General features: G+C 39.5%; 1 protein-coding gene across 7 annotated transcripts in view; it reads left to right on the top strand.

Moving 5' to 3' along the window:
• Positions 1–15,080, top strand: part of FN1 (fibronectin 1) — a 69,164-nt gene that overhangs the window by 22,293 nt on the left and 31,791 nt on the right. For all 7 annotated transcript variants that reach the window (XM_060152163.1, XM_060152169.1, XM_060152168.1 and 4 more), the window contains exons 14-22: positions 1,723–1,903; positions 2,098–2,274; positions 3,104–3,232; positions 3,335–3,424; positions 4,246–4,440; positions 5,401–5,673; positions 6,992–7,258; positions 13,291–13,385; positions 14,812–14,980. In XM_060152163.1, the coding sequence (XP_060008146.1) occupies positions 1,723–1,903; positions 2,098–2,274; positions 3,104–3,232; positions 3,335–3,424; positions 4,246–4,440; positions 5,401–5,673; positions 6,992–7,258; positions 13,291–13,385; positions 14,812–14,980 (1,576 nt within the window). The remainder of the gene's footprint in view (positions 1–1,722; positions 1,904–2,097; positions 2,275–3,103; positions 3,233–3,334; positions 3,425–4,245; positions 4,441–5,400; positions 5,674–6,991; positions 7,259–13,290; positions 13,386–14,811; positions 14,981–15,080) is intronic.

A 15,080-nucleotide genomic window follows, 5' to 3' on the forward strand; every position in this document is an offset into this window, starting at 1 on the left:
AATAATCATCTAGGAATTGAAGAAATCACACTAAGGAGGATATTGGTTTATTAAATTTTAGTTTCTCTTACCCTCTCAAACCCACCCTGCTATCTTTCCAAAATGTATGACTCATAATTTGAGAAACACTATTTTAAACACAGGAGAAAAATGCCCACTTTTAATCACAGCTATTGGTTTCTAGGAACTAAAAGCAAAACAAAACAAAATATCTGACCAACTCATGCAGTTGTATTAAATTCTTTTTGAAAAATTCAAGCTGTTGAAATCATTCTTTTTCTTCTCTTACCCTCTTTTGTTAATGTGCGCAGTATATGGAGTAGCTGTTTGCAGAGCTGTGTGTCTAATGATGTTAATCGATGGAATCGATATATTTCCTCTCCAACACTTTATTGTCTCTCATTTTTTCATATAATCACCAGTTTTATTTACTTTAAACTTAACTCTGAAGTATTATGTGAGACCACAGTAATAAGGGATACACATAGGTATACAAAGTATATTAAGTTGGAAAGTCTTCAAAGAGTGAAGGTTATTAATTTCTTTGAAATTTTTAACAATTTCAGGATTTTCCTTAATGTTTGTCACCTGAGAGTTTATTCTTGAGTATTTTCTTCTGATAGCAAACCAACAAAGTTCACATTGCATGAAAGGCTTATTGTTGAATCTGAGCTAATTATAATGACTAATTTAATGTTTTCACAACATATTTAAATTTAAAGAGTACTAGGATCACTTTCATTTATTTCAAAAATATAAAGGGACACTTGAGTGTTTGAATTATTGAGGAACTGGTTGATTGGATAATTTTTTTAAATCACTGGGTATTAAAAATGTATTTTGACTTAGTTTGGAATCTACACTTAAAAGGATCTTAACTTGTTTGAAGTAAGGATGTTTCTTTTCTACACATTTTAATGCAAAGAATTTTGTGCCATGATAGATTAATGAAGTTGGACAGGATGTAAAAGTATAAACTGGAGACAAAGATTAAGTAAACTGAGATCGCATTCTTCTGCAGATCGCATTCTTTTGCCCAAAGTTGGCTAACCACTTATGAGGGGTGGTTTATATCCAAGAATGAGTCATAAAACCAGAGCAGTTAAACCTTGTATGTGATTGTCCCAGGCACTGAGTCATGAAGGAATGTTATGCCTTTGACTGCTCTGCAAGAAACTTGGTTTGTAGCCCACCAAGTGAAAGATAGAATATATGTCCTTTTCCCACTGCAGAGAGGACTATATCTCTGTTCGTCATAGAAATTTAAAAGTTGGGAAAGACAAAACTTGGGGTCTACATATTATGTTGCTGATATTAAATTGAATAATTAATCTGGCGAAAAAGAAGGTGCCCAGGACCTCCCACTGTGTAATCTTGGCCATGTCACATAATTCTGTTTCTTCACCTACAAAATCACGGTGATAATACCAGTAACTTGGAGGATGGGGGAGATGAAGATTAAATGAGAGTATGCAAGGAAAGCAGCACAGAGCATGGCACGTAGTAAGCAATCAGTAAATATTAGCTTTAATAATCATTATTATTAATGTCAACAAATTTTGCTACAGGTTTCTATTCCGATTCCAATTTTCCATGATTTTCCTCCAAAATGGAGCTGCATAGACCCCTCATTCTTCTTTGAAGAATACTCCACATCATCTCTGAGTGTTCATCTTTGTGAACACTTGTGTGATTTTATTTTTTTTTAACTTAAATTTTTAGAAAAATTCTCCAGACCGTTGGAAGGAAGCCACCATTCCGGGCCACTTAAACTCCTACACCATCAAAGGCCTGAGGCCAGGTGTGGTATACGAGGGCCAGCTCATCAGCGTCCAGCACTACGGCCAAAGAGAGATGACGCGCTTCGACTTCACCACCACCAGCACAAGCCCAGTGGTGACCAGTACGTACCCCAGCCGCCAGCCCATCTGTGTCCGCATTTCTCGGACCTGGGCTCCCCGCAGGAAGTGCCTTCCATCTCGATTCATATTATTCCATGGATGGCACCCACATTTTTTAAAACCTGATAATCTACAGACGATGCTAGTAAATTTCCTCCATGGCTGAAGGCTCTCTCCCCTCTTTCTATGACTCTAGGCAACACCGTGACGGGAGAGACAACACCCTTTTCTCCTGTTGTGGCCACCTCCGAGTCCGTGACTGAAATCACAGCCAGCAGCTTCGTGGTCTCCTGGGTCTCGGCTTCCGACACTGTGTCCGGATTCCGGGTGGAGTATGAGCTGAGTGAAGAGGGAGATGAACCGCAGTACCTGGGTGAGCTCAACGTGTTGACGACCAGCTGCTGGGAAACCCTGCTTGGGGTGGGGCTGGGGGCATCCACGCAGGTGGCCCGGGAAGTTCGGAAGTAGTTGACAGCTCAGACTGCACAAACGGCCCTCCAGTGTGAGTCTGGAAAACAACTGATCCTTTTTAGAACCGAGCTGGGTTTTTCCTGAGCCACGCTCACTTTCCCGGTCCCTGATGGGAGCTGTGTTATGCGTTAGGCTGGGCACAGGTCCACAAAACAAAAGTGTGTTCTTCCTGGAAGTAATTGCCAACATGAGGACTGCAGTGGAGAAAACGTTAGCTTTGGGAGAGGCACAATACCCTCATTCATGCTTTTCAGATTCTCATGTTTAGGGGACTTTTAAAAACTTTATCATGGAGAAATAAATATACATACTGAAAAGTACACAGATCATAAACATAGAGCTCAGTGAATTTTTATAAAGTGAACACACTGTGTGACTAGGACCCAGATCAAGAAAAAGAACATCCCTCCTACCCCACTCCGCATCATCCCCCACCTATAACTGCTACGGGGACTTCTAACTACAGAGGACTATGTTTACAAATCTGGGGGTGGATTAAAATTATACATCCTTAGAGAAAATATTTGGGGAAAGGGGGGAAAAAAAGAAAAATTATCTCATAGTGCATTGATAATTATTGACTGTCCATAGCACATTTCCTTCTAGTTTTCACTCACCACCTCCCCCGCCCCCCATGAATACGTAGTTTTAAAAATATCCTTCTCATAGGTTATGGAGTCATTAGAGGGATTGGTACACTCTGATAGTAACCTTTCCCTTTTATTTCAAAGATCTTCCCAGCACAGCCACTTCTGTGAACATCCCTGACCTGCTTCCTGGCCGAAAATACATTGTGAACGTCTATCAGATATCCGAAGAAGGAGAACAGAGTTTGATCCTGTCTACCTCACAGACAACAGGTACACGTGTACTGTGTGGTGTGAAAAGACTTTTTTTTCTGTGAAACAGACCTATAGCAATATTTCCTGACTGTTTTTCTCATTTCTTCCTTTCTTTGTTAGCACCTGATGCCCCTCCTGACCCTACCGTGGACCAGGTTGATGACACCTCGATTGTCGTTCGCTGGAGCAGACCCCAGGCGCCCATCACAGGTCAGCTTAGCTGCCTCTTCTTGGCTTCCATGTTAATCTTGATGCCATAAAAGGTGAGGGAGAGAATTCTGATCTATGAGCAGGCAAATCACTTAAATCTCCTATGTAATTATTGGACCAGGGTGAAGATGTGTGTGTGTGTGTGTGTTTGTGTGTATGTGTGTGTGTGAGAGAGAGAGAGAGAGAGAGAGAGATACTGTCTTACAGCCTTGCTTTCTTATGGATCATTTCCTCTTAAATCTGTTTTATTGACCTCCTTCACACACAAAACACACCCACACACAATCACACACATAAACCTCTAAAGCCAGCTCATGGACTTATTACACCAGGCATTCCTGTGGTAGAAGAGGGGTAATTTTTCTGAAAACCTCACTCTAAGACTTATTCTTAAAGAGGCAGCCAAGCTGCCTTCTTAGCTCATTAGGTGACTCAGCTGTCTCTGATGTTCCTAAAAGACACAGATGTGCTAGACAACTCTGTGCTCAGAGTGGTTCCTTAATTGCTTCCTTCATCCAGGGCTCGAAGAAAAGAAATCGGTTTAACATGAATATTTTCACCCTCTGGCTTCTCTAATAGACATTTATTAAGGATCTCGTGTCTTCAAGGATGATATTTAATATTAAAAAGTTTTGCATGACTTCTTATTTTGTCTTTGGACTGAATAGTCCTTATAAGAAGTAGCACTATTGAGCAAGTCAAAAAGAATCACTCATTCTGAACTAATCCAGCAAGATGCTAAGGGCTGTTAGGAAAGGGGGCCCTTTGAAACCTCTGGTTCATCAAACAGTGTATCGTACTTTTTTCTCCTGAATCTGCAGGATACAGAATCGTCTACTCCCCATCAGTAGAGGGTAGTAGCACAGAACTCAACCTTCCTGAAACTGCCAACTCTGTCACTCTCAGTGACTTGCAGCCTGGTGTTCAGTATAACATCACTATCTACGCTGTGGAAGAAAATCAAGAGAGTACTCCTGTCTTCATCCAACAAGAAACCACTGGCGTCCCACGTTCAGGTAACCTGACGATGCTTCCTGTAGTATCTTATTTCTTAAGGCTGAAGAAAGTAACATCTTTAACCTCCTTTTTGCTGGAGGAACAAAACCAACCTTGGCTTGTGTTCATTCCATGAGCCTGCTGGGGACGACGGGACGTGTAAGATGAAAGAATAATTGCATCTGTGGGAGGGTTGCTTTGTCTCTGTCAACAGTTCTTTTATGCAAGTTGTCTCATGGATTAGTATATCCTTGAGCTTATGAAATTTAGCTGAAATGTCTTCACTATAAAGTAACTTATCAAAACTGGCTCTTGGCCTTCCTGATTAAAACCTGACAGCATAAAGTCTTCATATTTTTCCCCAGAAACTTAAGGGGCAGTTCATCTGTTGCTCTTAAGTATTATAAAATGATTTAGTAAAATAAAAACCACCACATTTTTTTTCAGTTGTTGCAAGAGTTTGCTTTGGGGTTTTTTTTGGTATGTTTATCTTAAACCCCTCAATAAGATACTTCATATGTTGGAAACTCATCTGCTTACCAACATATTTTACATAAAAGCTCTTTTTTTTTTTTTTTCCGGTACGGGGGCCTCTCACTGCTGTGGCCTCTCCCGTTGCGGAGCACAGGCTCCGGACGCACAGGCTCAGCGGCCATGGCTCACGGGCCCAGCCACTCCGCGGCATGTGGGAGCTTCCCGGACCGGGGCACGAACCCGTGTCCCCTGCATCGGCAGGCGGACTCTCAATCACTGCACCGCCAGGGAAGCCCTACATAAAAGCTTTAAATGACACGTGTAAGCAGTGACTGAACTACAAAAATATAACCCAAAACAGCGTATTCTCTGATTAAGAGAGAAAACTTAGCTCTGGAATGAGAGGCTCTATGAATTGCCCTATACCTTAAAAACCCAGGAAACTGGCTTTTTAAAAACAATCCTTAGCAGGAATTGAAAATGACTGGTTGGCTCTTGTCTGTTAGATAAAGTTCCCCCTCCCAGAGACCTGCAGTTTGTGGAGGTGACGGACGTAAAGATCACCATCATGTGGACACCCCCCGAGAGTGCGGTGACCGGTTACCGAGTGGACGTGATCCCCGTCAACCTGCCCGGGGAACACGGGCAGAGGCTGCCCACCAGCAGGAACACATTTGCAGAAGTCACTGGGCTGTCCCCTGGGGTCACCTATCACTTCAAAGTCTTCGCCGTGAACCACGGGAGGGAGAGCAAGCCTCTGACGGCACAACAGGCGACCAGTACGTTTGGGGTCCTTTACCTCCACCTCAGGCCCTCCACCCTCACTTCCAACCTGTGCTGGGTGGGCAGCATGCCATCACTTGTAGGTTCACAGTTAGAAATAGGAAAATACTCAGGGGATAGGGAATGTATACTGGACATAAAGCACATTAAACTTGAAAACAAAACTTAGACAAGCTCCGTAGAGGCTAAATGGTAACCCATTTCCCAAATACACGTACCGGGGGAATGGAACTAAGAGAGGAGAACTTAACCTAATTTTCCTTGCTAATGGAGACATGGAGTGAAAATTTGAGTACATTTTTGTGTAACTAAATATACCTAGAACAAACTTTAAATGTAGTATCTTTATCCTTCTATAGTAGAATTATTTGCAAATAGTAATTGCTAGAACATTTAGTGCGTATTAGGCACCAGGTCATACGCTCAGTTCTTACAAGCCTCATCCTCATATTTCATCCTCGTTTTGAGTTAATGAGGAAGGTCTTATTATTATCCCTAGGGGACACATGAAGAAAGTGAAGCTTCTAAAAAATTCTGCAACTCGTAAAGTCACAAAGCTGGGAAATGATTGAGCTGGGACCACACAGACCTATGTCTTTTTGACTCCAAAGCCCATGTTTTCAGTGATTATACTTGACTACCTCTTAAACATTTCCTCCCTCTGAAAAGTGTTTTAAATTATTGTAGGGAGGCTGCCAGTTACACACTCAGGAAGGAAACTCACAATTTCTATGGTTCTTTCTGATAGTGCAAACTCACCAGGGTCTTACTATAAATCTGAGGTTCTGAGTATATGCTATAATCATTGTCTAATCTGAATCATGTGAAAATAACTTTTATTACTCCAGCAGAGGACTAGTCATTGAATAGATGCAGAGAATATCACTTTGGTTCCATGTGGAGCTCTCCTCTTGCCCTCATTTTCGTGGGCTTATTTCTCTTTTTTCTTAACCTGTTTGGCTCAGAGCAGAGCAAATTGTGGCTTCACAAGTATTTGTTTTTGTTTTTTATTACCATCTCTGTATGTTAGTGTAATTTCTGAGGATGATGGGAAAGCCATGCTATAAAATTAGCCTTCCCACAGGATCAAAGTCAAGCAAAAACAGTGAGCAATTTCTCATGACTGACACAGAGTTTTGCAAAGTTCTCTGTAGCGCTCAATCTCTTCATGGCTAAATATTTCCAAGGTTTTGATCTTAGTTTCAACCTGGAGGAGAAAGAACTTAGAAAATTCGGTCAAGCTTTAGGATTTCAGTATGATAATTTTGAGGTGCAAATATTTCTCGACGTGTTTCATTTCATCTTTTTTTCTAGAATTGGATGCTCCCACCAACCTCCAGTTTATCAATGAAACTGACACCACCATCATAGTGACCTGGACTCCACCTCGTGCCCGGATAGCCGGGTACCGACTGACCGTGGGCCTGACCCGTGGAGGCCAGCCCAAGCAGTACAACGTAGGTCCCTCGTCCACGCAGTATCCACTGAGGAATCTGCAGCCTGGCTCCGAGTACTCCGCAACCCTTGTGGCCGTGAAAGGCAGCCAGCAGAGCCCCAGAGCCACTGGAGTCTTCACCACTCGTAAGTCAAAGGTTAAATGTCTTTTCTTAGTGATATCATAGGTTCTTATCTATATTTACATTCTCTCTCCTTTATCCATTTTTTAAAAAAGTTAACTTAGGGAATTCGCTGGCTGTCCAGTGGTTAGGACTCTCTGCGCTTTCACTGCCCAGGGCCCAGGTTCAATCCCTGGGGATCCCGAAAGCCCCTCGGCACAGCCAAAAAAAAAAAAAAAGTTAACTTAAAAAACTTTGTACAAGATTAAATAATGTTTTTAATTAAAAAAAAAGATTTAAAGCCGTACTACTCAAAGTGTGACCCATGAACCCATTGCTGGTCTGCGAACTGTTTGTTGCATGGACTAAGGAGCTTATGTCAGAATGTAGATGATGGAGCACACCGTTTAGTTCAGCTGATACTTTTTTGAAGCAAGGTTTTCTTAATGAAGGAAGCAGTGCATTACCTGACATATGTTGCCAAGATCCTTATTTTCTCTGGGACCAGCACTTTGAGTAACATTGTTTAAAACACCCAGTTATTTGAAAATTGAAGGCTACTGTATTAAATGAATTTACCAAATACTAGCTAAGGCAAGAAAAAAAATCAGCACCTTTGTCTACATCCTAATACTTTGGGTATTGAATGATGGCAATAAATGTGGAACAAAAACATCTACCAGTTGAATAGAAACCAACAGGACAAGAAGCTAAGGAAATGATGTCTTTACAAGTGTTGACTGCAGCAGATTAAAGTACCTTCTGCAGAACAGAATAGCTTTTTTTTTTTTAAATTACTCTTGAAATTCCACAGAAGGAAAAATACTGACAGTAATGTTTGGTCCTGTCTGTCTTTTGCTCAACACTTTACAGGAAGTAGCCTTAAATCTCTTACATATCTATATCACTATTATACAGGACTGTATTCATAAACTGATTTCTATCAAATGCAACTCATTTACATTACAAAGAAATATGAGACCCATCATTTCTAGATAAGCATTAATTTTTATTTTTAACTCACTTTGAATTCCAGAAGGACCTAACTTAATACTTTTTCAGCATATATTGCAACTATGAACTAGCTTGCAATTTCCTAAAAGCTTTCCACAAATCTTACTCTTTGACTAATTTGAAAAGTAGATGTTAAAAAGCATTCAGAAAGTGAATATAAGTTTAGGTTTTACATTACTATGAAATTTATTTCACAAAGAAAATTCTCTATAACATTATCCCTGTAAGAATTCATAATTTACTAAAAATTTATTTCCATTTAAATTTCGTGTATGAAGTTTGGCTACTAAAGGCTTTTTCTTAAGTAACTGCTAATCATAGGCAAGTAAAATCTGTTTTTATCTCTAAGTTAACCTTTAAATTTTGCTTTTTTATGTTACATGTTACTAAGATACTCTAAAATCTATTAACATGAAATCAGTATCTTTGCATTTCTTGTAAATGTCTGTTTCTCATAGATGACCTTCTTTTCATTAGAATGGAAATTTCAGTAGATTTAGTCTTTTACTGACCATGTATACTTCTGTATATTATCTATTTTACTTTTTAACTTTTTAACGAGACATATTTTATGTAGTTTCTTTTGTTTGATAGAGTGCCTATAAAAGAAAAAGCATTTTATTTATTTATTATTTTATTGAACTATAGTTGAATTACAATGTTGTGTTAATTTCTGCTGTACAGCAAAGTGATTCAGTCATACACATATATATATATATATATATATTCTTTTTCATATTCTTCTCCATTATGGTTTATCACAGGATATTGAATATAGTTCCCTGAGCTATACAGTAGGAACTTGTTGTTTATCCATGCTATATATGCTAGTTTGCATCTGCTAATCCCAGAATCCCAATTCTTCCCTCCCTTACCTCCCCTCCCCCTTGGCAACCACAAGTTTGTTCTCTATATTTGTGAGTCTGTTTTTGTTTCATAGATATGTTCATTTGTGTCATATTTTAGATTCCACATATAAGTGATATTATGTGGTATTTGTCTTTCTCTTTCTGACTTACTTCACTTAGTATGATAATCTTTAGGTCCATCCATGCTGCTGCAAATGGCATTATTTCATTCTTTTTTATGGCTGAGTAGTATTCCATTGTGTATATATACCACAACTTCTTTATCCATTCATCTGTCTATTGACATTTAAGTTGTTTCCATGTCTTGTCTGTTGTAAATAGTGTTGCTATGAACATAGGGGTGCATGTATCTTTTAGAGTTATAGTTTTGTCTGGGTATATGCCCAGGAGTGGGATTGCTGAATCATATGGCCACTCTATTTTTAGTTTTTTGAGGAACCTCCATACTGTTCTCCATAGTGACTGCACCAATTTACATTCCCACCAATAGTGTAAGAGGGTTCCCTTTTCTTCACACTCTCTCCAGCATTTATCATTTGTAAACTTTTTAATGATGGCCATTCTGACTGGTGTGAGGTGGTACCTCATTGTAGGTTTGATTTGCATCTCTCTAAGAAAAAGCATTTTTAATGATACTAAAAATAATTAAATGGAGTGGGTGGGGCAGTATTGACTATTTCAAGTACTTCTGGAGACTGATATATTGGACATGTTATTTTATTATCTGCACAATACATTTATTGATAAATATAATTTTATTTGAGTTAACTGATAGATTAGATAAAGGTCAATGTCATGCCTTGCACATTGTATACTTAAAAAAAAATTTTTTTTCCATATGGTTTATCACAGGATAGTGAATATAGTTCCCTGTGTTATACATTAGGACCTTGTTGTTTATCCATTCTAAATGTCATAGTTTGCATCTACCCACCCCAAACTCCCAGTCCATCCCTCTCCCTCCCTCAAAAAATATTTGTTGAATAGATGATTGAGAAAATAGCTCAACCGAGCTTAGATTTAAATAAACCTCTGTAAGCGGTGAGTTCTACGACTTCATTTGAACTTCAAGTACTCTCTGAGGCTGTAAACATCAGCAGGGCTTGCATATTTTTGAAATTGCTTTACGTTTCTGTAGCTTTTTACTGTTAACAAGCTGAATTCTGGGAATAACTTTTCTGGGTTTTATAACTTTTGTTAAAAGCACATGGCAGGGGGTGGAGGAGCTGTTTCTGGGGAAAATCAGCTTACTCCTTTATAAATAGGGAAAAATTTATTTTTCTAACATCCAGGCTGTCCTTCACCTAACAAGACCTGCCAGAATCCATAGCTCATCCTTACAGTCACATTCTTTGTTTGCCATCAGTTTGTGGGTTTGTGGTTTGGAGAGTTTCCCATAATGGTCTTCCCAGGCAGAGAGCATCATCTTAAGCTTGAGAAAGTTCTAGCTGGCTGGCTCAAGCAATAGAAAACACCCAATCTTAAAGCCTAAGACAGTTGAGGAGAATGTTTTTTGTGAAAAAATTGTGGCTTTCACAGATGTTCAGTGAAAGAAGCGGACTGCTCTCTGAATTGTTTCTTGTGGGCATTAACATGGTCACCCAGGGCTGGCCATGGCATTTTGGCAAAGTCAGTGGCAGCCAAGTGGTGCATGATTTCAGAGACTCCGGGAAGCATCACAGGTCACCCCTCCTAATTCCACTGAGAATACCATCCAAACGATAACACACTCATGAAACATCTTTCCAAACCAGTAGAACTTCAGTTCAGCCAGTAAAGCAGCCATTACAAAGTATGCCCACATGTATTTTATTTTTTCAGACAGCAGTATTTTAAAAATACTTTTGGGGGGCTTCCCTGGTGGTGCAGTGGTTGAGAGTCCGCCTGCCGATGCAGGGGACACGGGCTCATGCCCTGGTCCGGGAAGATCCCGCATGCTGCGGAGCGGCTGGGCCTGTGAGCCATGGCCGCTGAGCCTGCGCGTCCGGAGCCTGTGCTCCGCAATGCGAGAGGCCACAACAGTGAGAGGCCCGCGTACCGCAAAAAATAAATAAATAAAAATAAATAAATAAAAATACTTTTTAAAAAATTGCACATTAAAATCCAGATTGGAAAACACTGGAAGAATTGCAGTGCTGGGCCTGAATTTTCCCATGACTGGAGCTGAGTAGTAATGGAGTACTACTTAAAGACTTTTTTAAAAAATGTTTTATTTATTTTTTTTTATTGGGGTATAGTTGTTTTACAATGTTGTGTTAGTTTCTACTTTACAGCGAAGCGCAGTAGAGTTCTCCGTGCTGTACAGCAGGTTCTCATTAGTTATCTATTTTATACATATTAGCATGTATATGTCAATCCCAATCTCCCAATTCATCCCACCCCCTTCTTTCCCCCCTTGGCGTCCACATGTTTGTTCTCTGTGTCTGTGTCTCTATTTCTGCCTTGCAAACCGGGTCATCTGTACCATTTTTCTAGATTCCACATATATGTGTTAATATACGAGATTTATTTTTCTCTTTCTCAGAGTAGGCTTAAAGACTCTTAATATTCATTTGTCTAAGTCTGGAGGATAAGTCTTTGTCTCACCAGCCATTCATAATTTAGTATAAATGCGTTTACTAGTGTTTTGTCCCCAGTGGGCACAAAAATTTGGTTGAGACGTAAAGAGGAAGGAATTATGAAGGTGCTAAACATGTGACCAAGGCCATCCACACGCTTGAAAGCCCTGAATTTGACTCACCAGACACAAATGTCTTGCCTTCTGAGACCTCACCTTTCCCATAGCAGCCAGTTATTGAAATGCTTATTACAAGATTTAGTTGTTCTGCCAATTATATTTTAGAGATTCTAAATTTATGAAAAGATTTGTAAGATTGTTGAAAATATCTATTTCAGATTTATGTACACATACTTTTTCTTCCTCTTTTTCTTGTTTTTTTTTAATTAATTTTTTTAAAATTAATTAATTAATTTATTTATTTTTGGCTGCGTTGGGTCTTCATTGCTGCACGTGGGCTTTCTCTAGTCACAACGAGCAGGGGCTACTCTTCGTTGAGGTGTGTGGGCTTCTCATTGTGGTGGCTTCTCTTGTTGCGGAGCATGGGCTCTAGGCGCACGGGCTCAGTAGTTGTGACGCACAGGCTTGGTTGCTCTGCAGCATGTGGGATCTTCACAGACCAGAGCTCCAACCCCTGTGACCTGCATTGGCAGGCAGATTTTTAACTACTGCACCACCAGGGAAGTCCCTCTTGTTTTTTTTAAAGTATTATTTTCACTAAGAAATAGCAGTGATGTCAGGATGCTAGGAGATTCGAAATAAACTTTTATTATAATTCCTAATTCCAGTGGCAGAATACTAAATTTCTGCAGTGTGATTATTCTGAGTGAATAATCACATATTTAAGGAAAGTATCTTTAGAATTTATAAGTGCATCCATGGTGGCAGATTTCATTTACCTTTCACAAGGCATCTCTTTCTGCAACCAAAAATAATTGGCCATCATTATGGAGTGATTCAGCATATAGCTATTTTTAGATAATCATCTATAATTTAACCATTGTTCTCAAAATAATGGTTAAGAAGCGGAGTGATAATCAGTTTGTGATGACCAGTTTTACTTTTTATATGGGATTCTATACTGATGATATAGGGAAAGTTATTGTCATCAAACTCAAATCCCAAACATGATGAAAAGACACAAATTTCAGAATCCAAGGAGTTAAAAGGGTCCTCTGTGGTCATCCAGCTCCTTGTTACTTAAATGTGATTCCCAGACTGACAACACTGGCGTAACAGAAATGCAAACTACCTAGCCCCATGTGGACCTACAGAATCAGAACCTGCATTTTAGCCAGGTCTCAGATGATTTGTGAGGCCCATGAAAGGTTGAGAGGCATTGACCTACTCCAAATTTTCACATATGTCACATTCTGGATCCATTAGCTGACTAAAACTGAGGTTCTCGATAAAAATATTTGTTATCGGGACTTCCCTGGCGGTCCAGTGGTTAAGACTCCACGCTTCCACTGCAGGGGTTGCGGGTTCGATCTCTGGTTGGGGAACTAAGATCCCACATGCCGCAAGGTGCGGCCAAAAGATTAAAAAAAAAATTTTTGTTATCTGCATTCTCTGTGATTCTAAGGCTTGAACACATGCTTTGATTCCATTTCACAGTGCAGCCTCTGAGCTCCATCCCACCTTACCACACAGAAGTGACTGAAACCACCATTGTGATTACATGGACACCTGCTCCAAGGATTGGTTTTAAGGTAAATTGCAGATGTTCCTAATCCCTTGTAATCCAGCCCTGGGTTGCCCTCGTGTTTCTGGATGTAGTTGAAACAGGATGCTCAGGAGTCAGGAGACTTGGGTTTCGTCCTGTTTCTGTTCATACCTCTCTGACCACTTTGTCAGGGCATCACAATACTTCTGCTTCCCTGAATTGCTGGAAAGATGGACTGAGGCAGTGAAAGTGCTTTGCAAAGAGGAAAACATTAGTATGGAACTGTTAGTTGTTATCTTGTTTTCTCTATCCTTTCTCCCAGGGAGTTAGATTTAAAGATATATAGGGAAACTGTTCTTGTTGTGTTGTTCTAAATAGATATCAGCAAGTTCACAAAAACCAATTTAAGGAGACCAATTAAACTCAGAGTCACTCAACAATCACATTTTTATCCAATCAGTTTCATCTCAACTTGTTCAAAGCCCCTTAGGTGAATCTCTTAATAGACATTAAGATTAAGGTCTTCCCTATAGATATCTGGATACATGTTCTTTAAAGTAATGGTATTAGGGAAGTGATGAATACAAATGAATGTGTTTAAAAGAATTCCTTTTTTTGGCATTTAGAGTGTGGAGAGAGAAATATTTATTATAATTGAAAATCAAGACTAAATCCCCATGATTGTTTGTTTAAAAAAATATACCAAAGATCATTTCTTTTTCGAAATAAGCAAATGGCATATTGATGATTTTGCTACTTAAATATAAAGAAACCCTTTTTGAAGATTGTCAATATACCTTTTAAATTTTCCCTTATAGTGTCATTTTGACTTTCAGGAGCCTTATAAAGTACTAAGGATGTCTCTAGAGCTGAACACTGATGACACGATATTACCTAGGCTTTTCAAATAACATACTGAAAGGATTGAAAATTAAGGGCACATTCATCTTAATTCTTCTTTTGTAACATATCAGCCTGCAGTTGAAGCTGTCCTTCTTTAAAAGGAGTGTTTTTGAAGTACAAAGTGTTACAGGGACTGGTACATTTAAGTTGAATGCTAATAACTCATTAAAGAGAGAACTAGAGGATTTCTTCCAGCAAAAAGAAAATAAGAAATGAACGGCATGTGGCCCAAAGCACTTGTGTACTTCTGGTTTGTACCAGGAGATTATTTATCAAGCAAAACAGTATGTAATGATGTTTCTCTGGAACCTTCCATTACAAGCTACCTTGACTTAGTTTTGGAAGATACTTCCCCTAAGTGGCACCCTCCCCCACCGCCCCCAGTTCCAGGGAATTTCCAGCTACATTATTTAATAGAGCTAAAGTAAGGTCCCAACTCATTCCCAACTAAAAGCAGAGTGCAGTTCCTGAGGGGTCCACATTATGCAAAGCATAACCACAATCTCTCAGCAGTAACCCAACTCTGGAAATATTTGTCCTTGGTGTTTATTTTGCTTTTTTTTTCCTAGCTGGGTGTACGACCAAGCCAGGGAGGGGAAGCACCACGAGAAGTGACCTCAGAGTCAGGAAGCATCGTTGTGTCTGGCCTGACTCCAGGCGTGGAATACATTTACACCATCTCAGTCCTGAAAGACGGGCAAGAGAGAGATACACCAATTGTGAAGAAAGTGGTGACACGTAAGAGGAGTTCTTTGCCTCTTTTTGTTTTTTAAATTGTTCCACTTTTTTAAAGTAGCTGATAGCAATATCACTTTTTACTTATGATAATGACCCAAGG

Source organism: Lagenorhynchus albirostris, chromosome 6, assembly GCF_949774975.1.
Source record: "Lagenorhynchus albirostris chromosome 6, mLagAlb1.1, whole genome shotgun sequence".
NCBI classification, from domain to species: domain Eukaryota; kingdom Metazoa; phylum Chordata; class Mammalia; order Artiodactyla; family Delphinidae; genus Lagenorhynchus; species Lagenorhynchus albirostris.